The 20,616-nt window shown below is 41.0% G+C and overlaps 1 protein-coding gene across 3 annotated transcripts in view; it reads left to right on the top strand.

Moving 5' to 3' along the window:
• The window catches only part of Polr2H (DNA-directed RNA polymerases I, II, and III subunit Rpb8), a 750,482-nt gene that overhangs the window by 645,197 nt on the left and 84,669 nt on the right, over window positions 1-20,616 (top strand). For all 3 annotated transcript variants that reach the window (XM_067137576.2, XM_068225446.1, XM_067137577.2), the window contains one exon: window positions 4,358-4,535. In XM_067137576.2, the coding sequence (XP_066993677.1) occupies window positions 4,358-4,535 (178 nt within the window). The remainder of the gene's footprint in view (window positions 1-4,357; window positions 4,536-20,616) is intronic.

A 20,616-nucleotide genomic window follows, 5' to 3' on the forward strand; every position in this document is an offset into this window, starting at 1 on the left:
CATCGGGATGCTTTGGGAAATGAGGACCTTCGTTGCCGTCATCTCAGCTCAGCCTCCTCCGGACAATCTCACCTTAGTTTCCTTAGAAGTAAGTGGCAGCCAGATCTTGAGCAAATGGGATACAAATATTTATATGAAGTTAGTTGTGTCATAATGTTGAATCCAAAGCCTTCTAACATTATACTGTAGTTTCAATGACAATTCTTTCGTCTTGAATTTAATCTTAATAACGTTTGCAGATTACCAATATGTCTACCCTTGTCTCAGTTTTATATATTGAAATTATTGTTTTAGAAGTTAATTCAGCTATATACGCGTAGTATCGAATTCTCTTCCTTGTAAATGAGTCAAGGCCTAGTCTTCGCCATGATGAAATTTCGATGTATGAATTCCTTTATAACTCTCTTCTTATTTGGCGGTTTTAATTACTGCTTTTGTAATGACGCGTCCTCTAATAAATGTAGACCTCGTAAATCTTGTTCTTTTAATGATTCTCTTCCAACTCTTGAGATTTTATACGCGTTTTCAGTCTCTTCATATCGACACGTCCGTTCATTAAGCTTGCTCAATCAGTTATCATTTTTCAATAATACAGTGTCTTAACAATTCGGAGTCTTTTTTTTTTGTCTCAGCCACTGCCATGTTGATCTTTACTGTTCCGATCTCGTTATATATCGCATCTCCTTGATATGAATGATTGAGTTTATGCATCATGTTTAACTTTGGTATCTGCAATTGCGACCATTTTAGCTCCATTGAATTATCTTAGGACAGTGAAATGGCACAATATATAATATCTATCTATCCATCCCAGGATATAACCAATCAACCTTCACCTTGAGTGACGCATGCCGGCATTCGGATTCTGGTGAGCCTCCACTGTCACGTTTGGAGGTATCGAAGACTCCTATAAACAAGATCAGGCACAGACAGCGCAACTTTTCTGCGGCCTTTAACAACATTATCTTGTGAAGATCGGCAAACTAAAACAATTTACTGTTCTGTCGAAACATCAAATCCTAGTTGCGCCATTTCAGGAAACAAGATTTACTGATAAAAGTATAAAAGATTGTCTTCCCCCACGGCACAGAATTTATCGTCAGAAAGGAGATTCGAGGTTCGGTCACGGACTTCACCTCCCCGTAATAGTTACGTCTTGAATGTTTCCTTCCAAAGCACAAAGCGTGCGTGCACAAATCAACCAGGCAAACAAAGATCGGGAAGGAGCAGTCGGTTTTTGGAAGAACTCGAAGAACTCCTCTCTGAGGTTCCTAATAAACACACCATCATGCTGCTTGGAGATTTCAGTGCTCAGCTGAGCAAGGAAAGAAAATTGATGGAACAGGCAAAGGCCGCTTGCCTGGCAGAGGTGGAACTCGCATAAGAATTAAGCTAACAGGACAAACTTCCCGGACGCCAGAAAACATGCTGCAAAGATTGCCCGTAATCCGAAACGTGCATTCAAAAAATGGCAGCAGACACAGATTGAAGTAGACTTTCATAGGACCAACACGTGAAACTTCTACAGAATATTTAAGCACAATATTCAAGCCTGCATTTCAGATCCCATCGTAAAGTAGCTCACATTGATAAATGCCAGATTCTGGCGAATTACTTAAGAGTCCCTTCTCAGTTGTGAGGTTCTAAAGTCCACATTCCCTTTTGGGGATAATGTACACGTTCATCCAGGTTCATATCCTCGCTCGAAAGAAGTCAAATAATTCAGTATCTCAAGGACAACAAGATGCCGGGTGATGGCTTTAAAATTGCCGAACTTCAGAAGTACGTGGGTGAGAAGACTGGATAAACCAACGGAAATGATTTGCACGAGTTAGAAAACCTAGAAATTTCCTAATGGCTGGACTTCTGCCCTGCTTCACCGCTTCATAAGAAAGATGACAAGAACGGACCTGAACAGCTACCGCGGCATCGCTCTCCTTCTAATAACTTATACAGTTTCCTCAAAAGCTCTTCAGGCTTGGACAGAGGAACAACTAGATCCACAACTGGGAGAGTACCAAGGTGAGTTCAGGAAAGAGCGCTGATGTGCCGTGCAGATTTTGAACCTGAAATCCATCCTTTGTTATCTAAAGCTCAGGAATATGAAATTTGTGGCAATTTTTGTAGAGGCCTATGATCGATGTATCGTTCCACCCTAATCCAAATTCTGAAAGAAATTGGTTTAAACAACAAAACAGAAGCGATCATCCAGTAAATCCTCACCGAAACCACCTCTGAGGTGAAGTTTACGGGAGAGATTTAAAGTGCCTTTGAGATCAAGACAGAAGTTAGGCAAAGAGTTGTGTTTTCACCCCCTACTCTTCAACTGTGTCGTCGGGGAAGTCATCCGTGAGTGACTCAAAGAAATGACTAACGATGGAATTAAAACGGGGTCAGACTCAACTACAGAAAGCTAAACCTTGTAATCGATTGGTCTAACATTTGCATAATGATCTCGCAGTCTGTTTCTTTAGACACAGCCACAAAACAAATTAATCAGTTTAGGGCACAATGCGGTACTCCAGACCTCCGATGAGAAAACAGCGTTCATAACTAATATCAAGCTTGCGTCAGAGAACTAGTGTTGGGGACAAGCAACGATAAAGCTAGCAGAATTAAGTACCTGGGAGAGTGGATAGAACCAACATCTCCGAGAAAGAAGCCTTCGCGTCACGCATGAACTAAAACGGCATACCAGCTAACTAAGGGTATCTACAGCTAAAGGTCAATATCGTTCAATTCGAAGCTGAGGCACTGCTGCAGTGCCATCCGACTAGAAGTCCTGTCCGCTGCGGAATTTCTCACAATGAACCAGAGAGGCCTGATTGAAACGCTGGAAGCCAAAGAAAGAAAGAAAGAAAGAAAGAAAGAAAGAAAGAAAGAAAGATTTTAATAAAATTCTTGCCCCCTATCAAAAAAATGGTGAATACAGAAGACGGCATGAAATATACATCGATGTGGAGAAGATAAACAGACTTTATCCGGAAATGAAAGATCACGTGTTTTTTTTTTTTTTTTTTTTTTTTTGCTAGTGGCTTTACGTCACACTGACACAGATAGGTCTTGTGGCGACGATGGGATAGGAAAGGCCTAGGAGTTGAAAGGAAGCGGCCGTGGCCTTAATTAAGGTACAGCCCCAGCATTTGCCTGGTGTGAAAATGGGAAACCACGGAAAACCATCTTCAGAGATGCCGACAGTGGGATTCGAACCCACTATCTTCCGGATACAAGCTCAGAGCCGCGCAGCCCTAACCACATGGCCAGCTCGCCCGGTGATCACGTTTTATGGACACTTGACGCGAATGAACCCACCAAGATTGACCTCTCGGATCATTAACTACTTTCAGGAGCAGGAAATCAAAAGGGACCTGGTTCAGTAAAATAGAAAGAGATCTCGAAGAGCTGGAGGTCTCGCGTAATGATATCCAGGAACGTGTCCCACTCGAGAAGAAACTTCAACCATGCTGTGGTTTCCAGGAAAAGTCGAAGCTAAAAAAAAAAAGAAAAGCATAAACACATGAGAGAAGAAATGCGAAAGTACTGGGCAAGTGTCAAAGCCCAAAGAAGGGGATAGTTGAAATGACGTGGTCCATAGTTGGCCGAATTCCGAGGCTACTATTTAGAACGCCTCGTTGTACACTGTGTATATTTTCTGAAGGTGCTAGGTATGCTGTTTTCTCATGAAGTATCATAGGATCATTTTTCTAGCGTTTGTGGAATAAGTACTATGTCTTACATAATTGGTATCGTCGGGTCTCTTTAAGAATACGTTTTTGGTATTCTTCTTAAAGTGGGTGGTAAATCAAAGATTTGCCATTAGAAGTCCATAAACTCAATGCTCAGTGGTTCTACTCTGTACCATGCCTATTCTGTGATTTTCAATTAGGTTTTTGGGCACTCTTACAAACGTGGTATTAGAGAGCATCCCACTTTCAAAATCCAGAGTACGTCTCCAAATCGTAGCCTCATAGAATTACGATCGCACGGATTTCTCCTATACACCATAGAATCGTACAGTAACTCGAGGGTGATGATCGCGACGTCCCTTACCTCTAATATAACGCTATCAAAGAATATACTAGTTAATTTCGTACTGTGAACCAGATTTGAACACCTGCTGCTTTACGGTTGCTTGGTGTTTTCTGAGAAATGAACTGTTTTGAAGACATATTTCTATGAAGGGAGGAACCACTTTTGTTTTGGTTTCCAGAGGAGTTCTGCACAATGTCTAGATATTTAAGACATAGGTTAAAGATGGTCGCAGTGACAATTGCTGCGATAAGCTATGGGAAGGCTTATCAATTTAGTCGTGGTTTTGTGTAATAGCACTAAACTAAGCTTATTGTTTCTGTTTCAGGGGATAAGTTCCGGCTTGTCTTAGCTACAACTCTACGCGAAGACGGTTATCCGGATAGCGGAGAATGGAACCCTATTGACTCAGAGGGTTCGCGGGCAGATAGTTTCGAGTATGTGATGTACGGCAAGATCTACCGCATTGAGGGCGACGAATCATCTCAGGAACCATCAAGTCGTCTGTAAGTACCTATGCTGTGTCAATAGTATATTATATTTTATTATTGTATTATTCAACAGCTTACCGTGTGTGTATGATATACATGTTGACGAAGTTACATTTAAAATATTAACTGCTGACTTGATCATTCTTATTTGATCGAGTTCTGTAATAGAGAAGTGTCACCTATTTAATGTGGCGCTGTCGTGTTGAATAGAGGTTCTAAAACTGGCACAACGGCAGGAAGTATGTTGGATAATATTCAATTAATGAATTGGTTCTTACATATTTCTTATGTTCGCTAGGAGGTGCTCATATTTTTGTCCAGTAGACTGATTATTAATTATTTTACAACTGGTAATTTTATTGATATTTCATTCCGATGATTATTAGAATGAAAATTGAACAACAGGACTAGTAGTTTGTTTTCTGGAGATTACATTACATTACATTACGTTTTTTAAAACATGACTTGCTTGCTAAACCCTGTGGCCGAAGAAAACAAGTATTTAGACACCTCGTGGCATGATTTGTATTTGAAATACGATAACTGCAACATCTGGTCCGTCTGTTTTAATAGTGGAAAGGGGAGGACAAACTCTCATCGAAAAATGCGACTGTTATACTACAAAAGACTAAATAGGCTACCAATAATAATGTGTGAAAATTAAGTACATCCTAACGTTCTATGCTTTTCTAGCGTCCTAATCGGAAAAGCGGGAGACATAACAAAGTTTACCATTTGTAAAAGGAGAGACTGGAAATACGAGAAGAAAACTGCAAAATTCAGCTTTGATATCGTGATGTCCTGCACCCTGTTTCGCCATTTGAGCGCCTCTAAGGTGCGTTCATAGTTCACTGGTGTTGAATCATTAATTGCCTTATTCTGGAGTCGCTCAGCCTTTCTGGCTCTTCTTGGATTTTGTCTTATTGTCCTTCCTAACACAACGCAATTTTTCACTTGGTGTTACCGGGATTTCAACTTCTGTCGTCTGTGTAAAAAAAAAAAAAAAAAAAAAAGAAGTCGGCGGCTTAGCCCCTGCGCTTCTCACGCCCTCTTTCGTTTTCATCTTAATATAGTGTTTAAAGCAATTATTTAAAAAATATGCATCGTTATTAAATTAGACCTCTACAATAGTATTCTGTTGCAGGTAGTTGAATTCAATCAATATCTAATAAACTTGTCTTAATTGACCGAATGCAGTGGCGGTATTGAAGAAAAAAAATGCGCTTGGTACTTGGCATTGAAATCGCTCCCACGGCGCTATGTGCTACTGCTCGGTTATTTCCGTCAAATTGGTGGACTGACGTCACAACATGCATTGTTACACAACTTGGTCTTGTATTCTCGCTGAAAGCCAGGCAGAAGAACGGTGTCATGAAAGTAAAGTTGTCGATACTGATTTATCTCTTGTCAGTATTGAACTCGTTAACTTCGAAATTGTTATTTTAATGGTAGGCTGCCGTCCGTCCTCAAAGGACGATGGGGTATTGCACCCTGGTTCGTTTGAAATATCGGAAATGACTATTGAGTCCTATTCTGCAGTGATGGTCGTTGGTACAGTTTTGGCACGTGGAGGAAGTGGGAGCCCAAACTGTAAACTCGCACAGAGTTCTTTGTGCGAGATTCGTTTCAGATCTTCTCGGTTGTCTTGTCACCTTTCTTTACTATTTCCAGGCATATGCCATTTGCAGCGCTTTCCCAATTGTCAATGTCGCTAGCAGCGTGCCTCAGGACGTTCTTCCAGACATCCTTGAAATTGTTATTTTAACTCTTAATGAGCGCCATGCCATGTTTGGGACACAGCTGAAGTTGCGAGATTCCTGGGACTGCACATATTTTTTAGCTTATACATTTTCTAGTTTATACATAGAACATTAGATCGGCGTTGCTTGGTTTGTTATACTGCCTTGTTCTCATAAATTATAATTTGTTTAAATAAAAATAACCACTTCACCAAGCCGTTATGTAAAGATTTTTAGTAATACCCCTCTAATGTATCTCGTAAATATACAAATTAATGTATTAACATGTTGTATTGCACCCGTTCTGTTAACATGTGTTAAATCTCTGATCTCATAATCAAAGTATGATTTAAGGTTCTTAAAATGGAATTGTGAAATAATTTTGTCAAAAAATATAATTCAATGGGAACCTGTAAAGCTTACAATATGTCTACTTTGCGAAGATCGCGTTCTTCCGAGTTGTCACATCCGGGCAAACAAGCGAGGAAATGTGAGACATCAAACTCGATGTTCCTTGAAGTACCAAGCGACCGCTCCTTCAGTTCAAAGGCCTGAAGATTACGAGCTGTGCGTGGTCAGCACAACGAATAGTCTTGGCGGTATTCTTGGTTTTCTAGACCGGGGGCGCTATCTCACCGTCGATAACTCCTCAGTTGTTTCGACGTAGACTATGTAGACCTCGAACTTTCCGGTTAGAGGCAGGCTCGTTATCGCTAGAACGCGGGAAAGATTGCACATACTTTGTGACATGAGACATCGCAGTTCGGAAAATGTCTCAACCTGTGCCGTCAGTATCAAAGAGTGATCGGATACGTCCTCTTTATTACACTCAAAGGGCAATTTATTTATGTTGTATTAGTGTCCCCTGAGATCAGTTCAATTTAGGCTACAGTAATTTACACGGACCTTCCGCGGTCGATTGTACGTCCAAACTGTTAACGTCGAATAAAAATGAAATGTCATATCGGGTTAGAGAAGCAGCGCAACCGACGTTGTGATGTCTAGCGGGCCACCGAACAGCTCACTCGACAGCCACGATGTACTGCGGTGACCAAGGTAACCGGGCATTAGGGCTAACACAGAGCAAAGAAACAAAATCCGCACGACGTCTGTATAGGGCGGCTAGTCGGCTACTACTACTACTACTACTACTACTACTACTACTACTCACATCATTTTAGTTACTGCTGGTGTCTGAGAGACATCCGGAGTGCCAGAATTTGGTTATGAAGGGCGTTTCTTTAAGTGTCGGTAAATATATTGACATGTCTGCCACGTCATCAGCGCAGAGTCAAGTTGGATTCTCAGATAGCACCACGCAGTGTTATAAAGAGCCACAAAAAACCAATAGCACCTCTATAATAGTGTGTGCCAGTAAGACCGGAGTGGGAGGTGGGAATTAGGTAGTTTGCCCTAGCTTTTCTCACTTAGCCAACACGTGGTATTGCACTATAACTTACCCTATGAGCTGCACTTTTCACAGCATCCAGACAGCTGCGCGACGCTAACCGCATCTCCATCTCGTTCGATAAACGAGAAGTACCATGCGTTTTACCATGAAGTCTGTGCGTGAATGGTCATGATGGCGTGATCTGCCAATAAACTTGATATTTTGTTACAACTCAAATGTTAACATGTAGTCACTACGTTGCTCGTTAGTATATACAACACAGTTCCTTTTATATCGTTTGTGGAAGAGTTTTCATTAACAAATTGTCGTTTTCTATATCGTAAAACATTTTTAATAATAATGTTATTGGCTTTACATTCCACTGACTACTTTTTCGGTTTTCGGAGGCGCTGAGGTGCCAGAATTTTGTCCCGCGGGAGATATTTTACCTGCCAGTAAATCTGCCGACTCGAGGCTGACGTATTTGAGTACCTTCAAATACCACCGGACTGAGTCAGGATTGAGCCTGCCAAGTTGGGGTCAGAAGGCCAGCGCCTCAACCGTCAAAACATTTTGTTGCTTCTCCTTTAAACTTGTTGTGATTTACTATCTTCCCCACGTCAGCACCTCAATTTAGTATCAGATTCTTCTAGAATTAAATTGGAAGGCCAAACGATGCTCTGAAAATGAAGGTTTCTTTCAGTTTTCTTAAATCATGATGAATATATCGAACATAAACGTCTTCTCTTCAGTTTCCCCGGCCTATGCTATAGGCCTACGTACCGTACCTTACTCTGTTCGAACTATTAGAATGAGTAGACTCAAATCAGAATAAATACATACAGTACATAGGCCCACATCTTAATTATATAATGTTGTTTACATTTTTTTAATAAGCGTTGGCTATTCTCTTGAGAGACAGAGGCTTATGCATACTTAACATCCATTCAGCCTCATCACAGTGAGCCTGTGTGGAATCTAGTCCAGTTGAGCCTGTTTCAGCGGTATCTGAACATCATTGTATTAGATTTCTTCTGTTTGCATGGGACGTTTTCTAGGCACACTCCCATAGTCTGTGTTATTCTGATGGTTGGTAGGATTGTTTAATTCCTTACCTGTTCCCTCTTCCTACAAGTTGTCGAAATTTTGGTACAATTAATCTGAAAATGAATTTGACCAATCCCCTGACCAGTTGAAGCTTTTTGCAAATAGAGGATTGTGAAGGCACGTAGTTAATTGACAGAGGTTTGCAGACTGAAAGCTGGAAAACTTAACCGTCTGTAATGCAGATGTAGTCAAGTCCCATCGTGTAAAGTGAACAGTCTAAGATCCAGATTGACAGTAGTTTGTAGTTCTATACTTTTGCTGTTTTGGATACAAATGACCTAGAAAATAATCCATAATTTAAAAAAAAATATCGTATCACTGTGTCGCTCTAAGACACAGTGAAGACTCGGCAATGTAAAGCTCAATACTATTCATCACGTTACTATTTTAGTAGTAATATTTTTTTCTTTTAATTTTTCTTGTGATTATTGCCAGCATGGTGAAGCCCATATAAGGCAGACCCTCCGACGACGGTAGGCGGCATCTGCCGTGTATGGGAAACTACGTGTTATTGGGGTGAAATATAGTGTGGTGTGCGTTGTGTACGAGTTGCAGGGATGTTTGAGATAGCACAGCCCAGTCCCCGAGATAAGGGAGTTTACCATTATTAAAATCTCCGACCCGGCCGAGAATCGAACCTGGGCTCATCTGAACCGTAGGCCACTGCGCTAACCATCCAACCAAGGAGCCGGACATTATATTATCTTCTATATATTAAAAGTTTACTAAAACAGCTTTGGCAAATCCGTCCGTCCGTTCCACTGAACCCGTTTGCTTCATTTTTGTTTTATTCTCTCCGGAATTACCTGCCGGTGAATGATGAGACACTGATAGGTCTCCAAGTTCAGACAAGTTTGAGTAATCATAAAATCAAATCATTAAATGATCACGCCAATAATTGCAGGCGAAGGCTTAAACTAACCCGCAATGCATTCTGTACTTGGCAGGTTGCTAAGCGACCAACACTTCATTAATTTTCTGATATATGAGAGTTTTTTCCAATAATGTCATTGCATGTAGCCATGTTTGATTACTACCTGTCAAGCCAGAGAGTATATATATATACATATATATTATATACACTTCCTCTGATTACAGAAGAATACTATTCCGTGCTACATATATCTTACACATTATGTGGGAACACCTATCGAAGGGTAACTAAGGTACACTAGAAAGAGTGAAGGCATGTATCTTTAAAAAGTTCTCCGCCTGGCAAAAAAACCCTCCTTCCAGACTTACCTATGAGCTCACGAGACAACCGTTCTGTACAGAAGAACTGCGATTAAAAATGCTATTGCCTTCTACGGCACAATACTAAAATTTACATCAAGAACTGCAGGATTAAAAAAAAAAAAAAAGCGAATATATGGACAGATTTACACCAAATAGCGGCATCATGTCATCAGAATGGATGAATTCTGACTACGAACTTTGGCATACCATAACGCGCTTCTTATTAAATGTTCATAAAACCATTGAAAAAGGCAGGCAAAACAACATGACTGTTTATAGACTAACGAATGCTTCGGAGCAGCATGGGTCCTTTATTATTATTATTATTATTATTATTATTAATCTTGTTTAACGCCCATTCAGCTATTATCGGTCATAAGAGACTCGCGAGTGCCTGCATTTGCCACTGAAAAGGAAGGTCTTTAGAATGTGCACAGGTCTACAGAAGACGTGAGTCACTGATAAGCACGTATTCGTAGATGCCAACAGACTGCGCTGTAATTCGATTCCGGAAACCTGAGCACAGAAAACTATTGTACTACTATGCCAGTATGTTATGCTCATGCACATTATTATGAAAGGTATGTTTTCATACAATAATTTCTAGTGTGCTAGAATTTATGCGTATTAAAGCTTTTTGTTTATACATACAGTAACTGTTGTTAGAATTGCTTTGATGCAAACCATTTTATATGATTACTTCATGCACTACAAATTTCATCACATTAAGTTAATAGTCTAGTTTGGTTGTCGATGAAATTTGGCGACTGTTAACTTATTTTCTTTCTTGCTATTTGCATTGCCAACTGTTATTGCCAAAAATTGCAGTGCTTTATTGACGTAATAGTAAGGCCACGTTCATGTTATCCACGATAAGTGACCTGTTGTTAACAGTTTCCTTTTTCCTTTCGTTACACTGTACTACTGGCGCACAATGTAATACACGCACATGGCAGACCATCGGTATGTTCTGTGTGAGGGTTAAATTGTTTACGTGGCGCTTGTAGGGTGGCGCATTATCGTAACTTGTGACGACACGCAGGGAGGGAATGAATGACTCAGTTCCCTTCCCCGGATGCTGTCTGCGCCCCTGACTCACGCAGTCGCCCGCCTGGCGCGCTGCTTGGGGTTGCTGTGTCAGTGTGATTTTGTCGGGCGGTGGTGAGGAGTTCTGCAGACTATTGTCGTAAGTATCCTTGGTTACTGATCTAATTGCGTGGTTCGTGTTAAGGTAGACTACTGATTAGGAGTACTATAGAGAGTTGAACATTTCAGAACTTGCATATTGCTTCGTATGATATAGCGTACCTAAATAACTTATTTCTGGTAATTATTACAGTAACACTTATATCGCATTGACGTACCCAAGATATTTTATAAAACGCAGTTCTGTTCTATCTTTGTTCATGCAATGCCCTGGTCTGTGGAGCGGCCTTAGCTGCGTTACTCAGTATTATGTAAGAATTCGATATTCTTTCTTTTGTGTACGAAGAACTTCACAATTTACTTTCTGTGGAGAACTATCCAATAACTTGTTTAAAACTGTATTCTTGCCCGATTTTTTTCATTTAGCTTTTTTTTCCCTTGGTGCATTGTGCGCGAATGGTACCTTTCTGAAACTCTTAAATCATATTTCTCAGTCGGAGTTAGCGTTAATCAATCTGCATTTAGGGTAGTCGCCCAGGTAGCAGATTCCCTGTCTGTTTTCTTTAATTACGCACTTGTCGATATTGTCGTCACAGTTGCGTAGAATATGACGGTGACAACATACACTGAAACTACTTCAGGTTTGCTGATGAGGTCCTGAATACCTCTTTGGAACAACAGAGCTAAATGACTCAGGTAAGAATCCAGACTGCTGGGTTGGATCCCTATTCAGTCACGATGGGATCAGAAAGTGGTAATGTCGATAGATTTATTAGCATATAAAATTATTCCTACGGGACAAAATTCCCGGCAACTCAGCGTCTCCGCAACCTGTAAAATTAGTTCGTGGGACCTATATGTCAAAGAACGAGACTATAACAGTTGAAGCAGTTTGTTTTATTTATTTATTCATTGTCAGCTCGTTAGGCTATACGGTGGGGATAAGAGGAATGTCGTCATATGGAACAGACTGTTCCAAGAATACTGCTGCAGTGTAATAGGCCATGAAATTAATTTCGGTGTTGCAACAGAGCAATGCTTCGGGGAATTTTTAGATTTCTACTACTCTTAGATATCATACAATAGAAATACTTGTAGAACCACCACGTTGAAATACTGGATTCCGTGAGATCTTAGGTTAAAGGTGTTTGAACGTGATCAGTACTTGTAATGGTGACTTGCCGGAGGTTAATAAAAGAACAAAAATAAACGGAGCATCCTACTCAAACACTTGCGTAGCAGAACTGTTCAGTGCTCTCTTGGTTTTGTTGGGAAATCTACGCCAAGGGACTGGAAATGACTCTAAACTTAGATAGGGCACGTTAGGGTAATCCAGATGTTCGACCATACTTTGACCATAGCAAGAAAAGAGAATCAAATAAAATGGTCCTTGGTTTGAATTAGGATTTGGAACCGTATTGTGGTAAAATCAACCTTAAGATATATCAAACTCAAGTCTCATCGCTCTTCAGCAATAGCCTTTTGATGCTAATATTGTTAAGGTATCATGTCATAATGTACTGAAAATCCACAGCCTGTTTCCAGGAATGGAATGGAATGGATGGATGAATGAATGAATGAATGAATGAAGCCCCCATCTAGCGGCGAGGATATGAACTGTGCCGTCTGCCGAAGCCTGGTGCACCACTCTGGGGCAATTATTAATGAATGACATATGAAATGAAATATTGGAGAGTGTTGCTGGAATAAAAGATGACAGGGAAAACCGGAGTACTCGGAGAAAAACCTATCCCGCCTCCGCTTTGTCCAGCACAAACCTCGCATGGAGTGCCCAGGATTTGAACCATGGACCCAGCGGTGAGAGGCCGGCGTGCTGCCGCCTGAGCCTTGGAGGCTACTGTCATATGTACTATCGGAGGAAATAGGTCCAACAATAGCATGCTAATATTATTAAGGTGTTATTTTGTAGGTGAGAAAATGGATCGTGAACAGAGTAGTTAGTTCCTTCAAGAAAAGTCATGTTATACGGCACAGTCCATTGTTAAATGTGTAGTATGCGCACTTTTTAGTGATAGATTTTTGTACTCGTTGGAGAAGTAAGAAGGGTTCCGTTAATACTGCCAACTGAATCGATAATATGATCGATCGATATGAATTTTATAAACCTTTATTATTTTAAGCAAACAACTGTGTCACACACACAATATATAATACTATATAACATTTCCCGTTGCGAAACGTGTTCCTAGCATGAATTCTAGTTTGGCTTTGCTGTGTAAACAACAGTACGAGTACTTAAAGTGTACGCCAGATGTCGCACAGCGATAAGTGATTCTTAGTTTGTGTTTCAAAGGTTGCCAATACGAATCTCGAAGATAACCGAAGTCGACCACTTCAGCACTAGGGTGTAAATCTATCACTAAAAAGTTCGCAGATAGTAGGTTAGTCTTCAGTATTTAGGTATTGCTCTTTGTGACGTAATCCCTTTTCCATTGTAATGTTGCTGTCTCATTGGATAAGCTGTTTTAGTATAGATATGGAATTGATTTGTTTTATGCAGCTGGGCTGAGTGGCTCAGACGGTTAAGGCGCTGGCCTTCTAACCCCAACTTGGCAGGTTCGATCCTGGCTCAGTCCGGTGGTATTTGAAGGTGCTCAAATACGACAGCCCCGAGTCGGTAGATTTACTGGCACGTTAAAGAACTCCTGCGGGACTAAATTCCGGCACCTCGGCGTCTCCGAAGACCTTAAAAAGTAGTTAGTGGGACGTAAAGCAAATAACATTATTATTGTTTTATGCAGATAGTGTGGTTGATCTCGTTTCATCTTCAGACGTGTTACGATGTTAAAATGTGGTTCAGGACGTCGATAGATTTAAGGAATGTTGATCGTATCTCGGGACCAATCTAAAACATTTCGCTTTCCAGAATGTGTATGGGAAACCGAAAAGTGAAGGTCCTTTCGAAGACGAAAGGGTTGAATATTGATATAAAGTCTCTTTATCAGTACAAAATTCAGTTAAGTAATTCTTTTATGCCAGTGTCAGCTGTTTGTAATGGTTTTTATGTCCCGTTCCTTCCGTGGAGTTGAGTTGCTCTACTGTGTAAGTGATTAAATTATTCATTGTGCATTGCGATTACAACGCTGTGGTCACCGCTGTTTGTAAGAAATAGCTTTCAAAGAATGTTCTCTTAAATTGTTCCTGTCTTTGTGCTAGAGCTTTCTGTTGCACAAAGCGATTTGGTTACGCGGTACGAGTACGGTAAACATGCTTTCGGTAGATAATGGTTTGAACCCAACCGTCTCAAACCTGTTGATGGTTCTTCTTGGTTTCTTATAGCACTTAAACAGTCGCCAGTGAAAGCTTTCAATGCACTTTTTCTGCTTTTTGTTAAACTGTTTCTTCCGAATCAATCGCTTATTGAACGAGCAGCATTTCCTCTCTTACGAGGTCAGTTAAACGAATATTTTTAGTTGTTACTAATGATTTATTTCTTGTATGGCATTTAGTGCCGAGTGTGTCCAAGGATTTGTTCGGTTCGCCTGGTGCATGTATTTCTATTTGACGTTCATGGGCGACCTGTGGGTCTGGATGTGGGGTGATTATGATATAGGTTGGGAGAAGGTGAAATCGATGTCGGTACGTAGTCTACTGTCGAATAACACCAAGGTGTCTGCTCAGAGCTTTACGTCTCCATCAGACGGACGAATCACCAACAGCGTCATATGCCCCTCACTCCGTATGAACAGTGCGGAGAGGTTTGGAATTGACTCTAGGCTTTTGATTACATTCTAATGATCAGAAATTGTATTTTTTGGATCAACGGGATCAACGATCATGGCCACTAGGCGGTGATTTCTAATGAAAATCATACCAATTAAATTACTATGTACCTCTACTTAGAGAGATACTGATACTGATACTTCTATTTGAATTTGCCACATTTTCAGATTTGTGGTGAAATCCTTAGTCACGAGTCATTGTTAACCGCGTCACTGTCCATTGATGTAATGATTTGAAGTAATGAGTAATGGCGAGTGGAAAACGTGGCGTAGTGTCAGAGCTGAAGGCCAAGGACACGCGCACTCGTTACTGGCTGGCACAAGAATTCCCGTAAAAGTTATCTTAATGTGATGTACAGCCAGCTGCAGGTGACGTTTGATCGTCCGGCCGCCTAGCAACAAGACACACCCTACCCGCAAAAAATAATTATTGCCGTATGAAAATGGGAAATGGGCTCTTACAGATTATGTAATCATCATTGTCTTAGACGTACTTAGCAGTATACATAATCATTATGGTCGTAGAAATATCTAGTGGGGATAAATTTCCTCTTACCCAGTGACCCATTTATGCTTCATATAGGGGACGATCATATGCTCTTGAAATTCAAGGCGATAGTCCCATACAGCATACTACATTTCAACACATGCCTTGTGAAGTCTGGCTGGCTGTGGTGATGGGGACAAAATTGCTGAATAAGCTAGTTATGCTCTGTTTGACCACGACATTTTTTTTTTCTAATTTTGATGTGCTTGTGAAACTTAAGAATTAAATTATCGCGACATCGTTGGCTATGCAGGAATAGAGAATACTAGTTGGAAATTTAAGTTAAACTGAAAATCGAGACGGTGAACTAGCATTTTAGAGATAGTGGTTTCAAACCTCACGGTCGATTCTTCTGAATGTGGTTTTCCGTGCTTTCCCATTTTCACATCTGCGATAAAAATATTATGTAAATTATACGTTCGAAACCTACATGACCTAATGTGAAATGAAATTAGGAAAATGTTACTGGATTATCTGTAGGCCTATTGGTTATTTCATAAATAACCACAAAACTCGAGTGCACATATTATCCGCGAAACTTTTAGTGACACTTCAAATTTTTTTTTTCTTTACGTCGCACCGACACAGGTGGGTCTTATGGCGACGATGGGATAGGGAAGGGCTAGGAGTGGGAAGGAAGCGGCCGTGGCCTTAATTAAGGTACAGCCCCGGCATTTACCTGGTGTGAAAATGGGAAACCACGGAAAATCATTTTCAGGGCTGCCGACAGTGGGGTTCGAGCCACACTTCATTTTACGGCGGTGAGAAGTAAGGAGGGAGCTACTACGGTTCCGGTAATACTGCCAACTGAATGGAAATGAAATATAAATTGAATCGATAGTACGATCGAAGGAGTTACAGCGGCGGAAATTTGCCAGAGATTGACTGCACAGTTCGGTGATCAAACATTGTCAAGGACGCGTGTGTTTGCCTAGCATACAAAGCTCAAGGAAGGACGAGAACGTGTGAAAAATCAGCAACACGATCGCCGTCCTCGGACCAACATACAGACGAAAACATTCGTACGGTTTAAAGACATTGACGATGATCGACAGTATCAGAAATTGAACTAGTCGGAATCGGTTGTGGGGAGCTGTCAAGCAATCATCACAAACGACCTACAGTTCCGTTAAGTGTGTTCTCCAGATGGGTCCCTCGCCTTTTGACCGAAAAATCTGAAGTTGAGACGTTTGGTGGTCTCGTCAGAGGCTTACAGCAAGGTTTGCGGAAGAAGGTGATGCATTTTTGAGTCAGATCGTCACCTGCGACGAATTATGCGTCCACCACTACACTCCCGAATCCAAACAAACCAGTAAGGAGTGGCGGAGGAAAAGGGAGGCAGTACCAATGAAAGCCAAGACCCGACTGTCATCTGGCAAGGTTCTTGCAACAATTATTTTTTCCTGTCGGCGAGGCATTTTGCCGATTGATATTTTTGCATGAGCGACGCACAATAAATGCTGCTAACTACTGCGAGCTGTTGAACAAGGCGAGGGTTGCTTATCGCCACGAAAGACGAGACCAACCGATTCGACAGGTCCGCCTCCACGACAATGCGCGGCCCCATACCAGAGCTCTGTCTCCAAGCTACAGGAAGTGCACTGGACTACACTTGATCATCATCCTCCTCCGGGACTTACCGCCCTGCGATTTCCATTTGTTCCGACCGCTTAAAGAAGCTTTAAAAGGGCAACGATTAGAAGATGAAGAGTGGAAGACTTCGTGTGCAACTGGCTGGTGACACGACTCTGTTATTTTTACGATTAGGGCATCAAAAAGCTACGCATACGCTGGGACAAATGCATTTCCAAAGCAGGAAACTGTGGCAAAATAAATTGTAATTGCCTTGTGTTTTTCAGTAAATGAATTTAAATAGAAAATAAAATATTTGATCCCTCCCCCCCCAGTCTAGGAAACCAAGCATAACGGCAGACAGGATTCGTCGCGCTTACCACCTGTCATCTCGTAATTTGCTGGTCGTCGGGCTGACAAGCGGTCGCTTTGGTAAGCCAAAGGCCCCTCGGAGCCGCCAGCGCCAGGGGGAATAATAATAATGGTAATAATAGGAATATTATTATTGGTCCCACTACCTACTTTTACGGTATTTGAAGACGCAGAGATGTCGGAATGCTGTCCCGCAGGAGTGTTTACGTGCCGGTAAATCTACCGACACGAAGGCTTGACATATTTAAGCACCTTCAAATTCCACCGAACTGAGTCGGGATCGAACCCACCAGCTCAAGTTCAAAAGGCCAGCGCTCGACCGCCTGAGCTATCCAGCCCGGCAAAAGGGAAACTATTTATTCCTGTAAAAGATGGACGTTTTAGACAGCTTCTTCTTAGATTAAGATACAGTGCCGAAAAAAAAAAAAAAATATCTTGCAACATCCTCAAGGACTGTGTTCAGTGGCACCAGGGTATAATACATACTGAGGGCTGGTTGCGATTCATTTGTCACGGACATCGGCGATCAAATTGCGCTCAGGAGGCCTGTCCGTGCGCACTTCGTTTTAACTCTGCAGGCAGTAACTTTGCTGAGGTCAGATGTGAACAACGTTTGCAACATTGCCCTTGCAACAACCATGCCCTGCCGACGAGTACCTGCTCCTGTTGAACAACTGCAGCCATTTGAACGGGGTCGCATTTTGGAAATGCGGGAAGCTGGATGGACGTATCGACTGATTGCTGCACATGTTGGGCACAATGTATCGGTGGTGTGTCGCTGCTTTCAGCTGTGGTCTGTGGAACATTTCCACACCCGTAGACCAGGCTCCGGACATCCGCGTAGTACAGACGCACGTAAAGATCGACGCATTGTGCGAGCAACGGTGGCGACCGAACATCTTCCACAAACAAAATCCAGTCACATATTGCACCTGCTGTCACCAGGGACCATTGGGAACTTCCTGCTTGCAGCAGGATTACGATCACGTGTGCCTCTGTCCAGGCTAGCACTGACACCACGACACCGCAAAGCACGGCTACTCTGGTGTCATATACCGAGCTCGATAGCTGCAGTCGCTTAAGTCAAGGCCGCACTAGATAGACAGGCCACAAGGCTCGGACCGTGACGTCACGCTAGTGGCTGGCGTTCATCATGGCAGTGTAGGGCCCGCTCTCACTTTCACCATGATATTGTTCATTTATTTTACCTTAACGATAAAATTGAACACTCCTTCAATTGTGGCTTTACTTAGGCTTGTATACTACACGAGTTTTATGCGGGGAGAAAACTGGAAGGGCAGTACATGTACATTTCTTTACGTAAAATTATGATGACATCTGTCACTTGTAACTCAACACGGTATCTTTAAAAGATTAGAACGCATAATACGTATACAAAAAGTTTTAATGTTACTAGGAAAATGCATGATGGCAATTCACAACAAAAGTCTGAAACCTTTCTTAGAAATTAAGCTGCAACTTAAAAACTTACCTAAGAATTCCTAAGGTTTCAGTTTGTACATTTTTATTTTCCTGAGGATTTCTTCTTCTCAGCGATGAGTTTATCTACGGTAACTTTTCTATTGTTATTCAATAATATATTACAAAAGATGTATATACATCTGTCAACGAAATGTTTAAAACTATTTATTTAATCACAGCATGTTTAAACATTTTCGTTTTCCAGAACATTGTTGACAAGCGAAGTCAGAATTTTTCTCTGAGAATCCTCATGTAAAAACATTAGTATACAGGTTTACATTTTGTAGCTCTAAAAGAGTCTGGTACGACACCTTTTTATACAGGGCAGGAGCAAGCCAAGGCCGCACTAGATAGACTCAGACATTTTTTTGTCTGACTCAGAGTTGTCAAAGTCAGGATAAGTTGTCAGCTTGATTAAGCCAGTTATTTATTAAGATTTTAAATAAATGACCAGTATCAAACAATTTTGTGTGTGTGTGTGTTTCGTCAAATGGATTTTGAAAAGTGGTTTGTAAATTGCTTTTGCACAGCTTTTCAAACATTTTCCTGTTATTATTAGAAATTATGCATGCTACCTTATAAGCTATAGGACTATCTGTTAATACTTTAAAGACTTGCAAAGTTAGTTCTTCTAAGAAATGTCATATTAGGTTCTTACATGGAAACAAATCAACAACGTCTTTATTTTTTTAAAGACTGGATGACAACATAAAAGTTTGTGCAGTTGTAGCTAATGTAGTGTTATTTTCTCCGCTTTTACTACTAAAAGCAACTCCCTCTACCTTTCCTCCTAGCGGGCGATCTGGCCGTGCGGCTGTGAACGTGCATCGGGAGATAGTGGGTTCGAATCCCACTGTCGGCAGCCCTGAAGAAGGTTTTCCGTAGTTTCCCCATTTTCACACCAGGCAAATGCTGGGGCTGTACCTTAATTAAGGCCACGGCCGCTTCCCTCCAGCTGTTATGCCTCTCCTATCCCATCGTCGCCATAAGACCTATCTGTGTCGGTGCGACGTAAAGCCACTAGCAAAAACAAAAATAAAACCTTTCCTCCTTTATAGTTCAGCTCACGTTTTATGTAGACTCCATTCAACAAGTTACAAAATATGTCATGCTCCTTTAACAATTTTAGTTTCTTTTTTCAAGTAATTCCAATGTGAATCATCAATACCCGAATTTCCCGTGCCTAGTTTTGCAGTAAAAGACTGAATAACCAAGTGGGGCATTGTAAGAAACGTTGACTGTCTTATCTTCTTTTACGCCCCAGGAAATGCGAAAAATATTGAAGTGAACCATGTTATTAGAATACAGGAGTAAGATACTTTCTTTGCAAAGGCTATATTTAACTGTTCCTTAAAAAAATATAATTTATCAGTAATGATACACTCATTAACTTCACTTTCAATTTCATCGATTATTTTGTGTACAGATTCTATTTTATCGTGGACAGTCACTTTTGAGTTACGAGCAGGTCTAAACAGGAAGTTATAAATACTTTTCTAATTTGACCATTTTAATATCTTGCCCCCATCACCTAATGCACGTATATCAGGGTTATAACTCATGAAAATATCATGTTTAATGGATTTAAAATCAAGAGCCTCGTTTAATGTTAAGGAAGTACCAATTTTCGGAATATTTTCCTCAGTCACATATTTTGAAAATACAGACTTTGGCTGTTAAAGTTGACGGAAACTTTGTCCAAATCTAATTTGCGTTTAATACTGAAATTACCCTGAACTTCGTCGAAGTCCTTGATCCCGTC

Source organism: Anabrus simplex, chromosome 1, assembly GCF_040414725.1.
Source record: "Anabrus simplex isolate iqAnaSimp1 chromosome 1, ASM4041472v1, whole genome shotgun sequence".
Taxonomy (NCBI): Eukaryota; Metazoa; Arthropoda; class Insecta; order Orthoptera; family Tettigoniidae; genus Anabrus; species Anabrus simplex.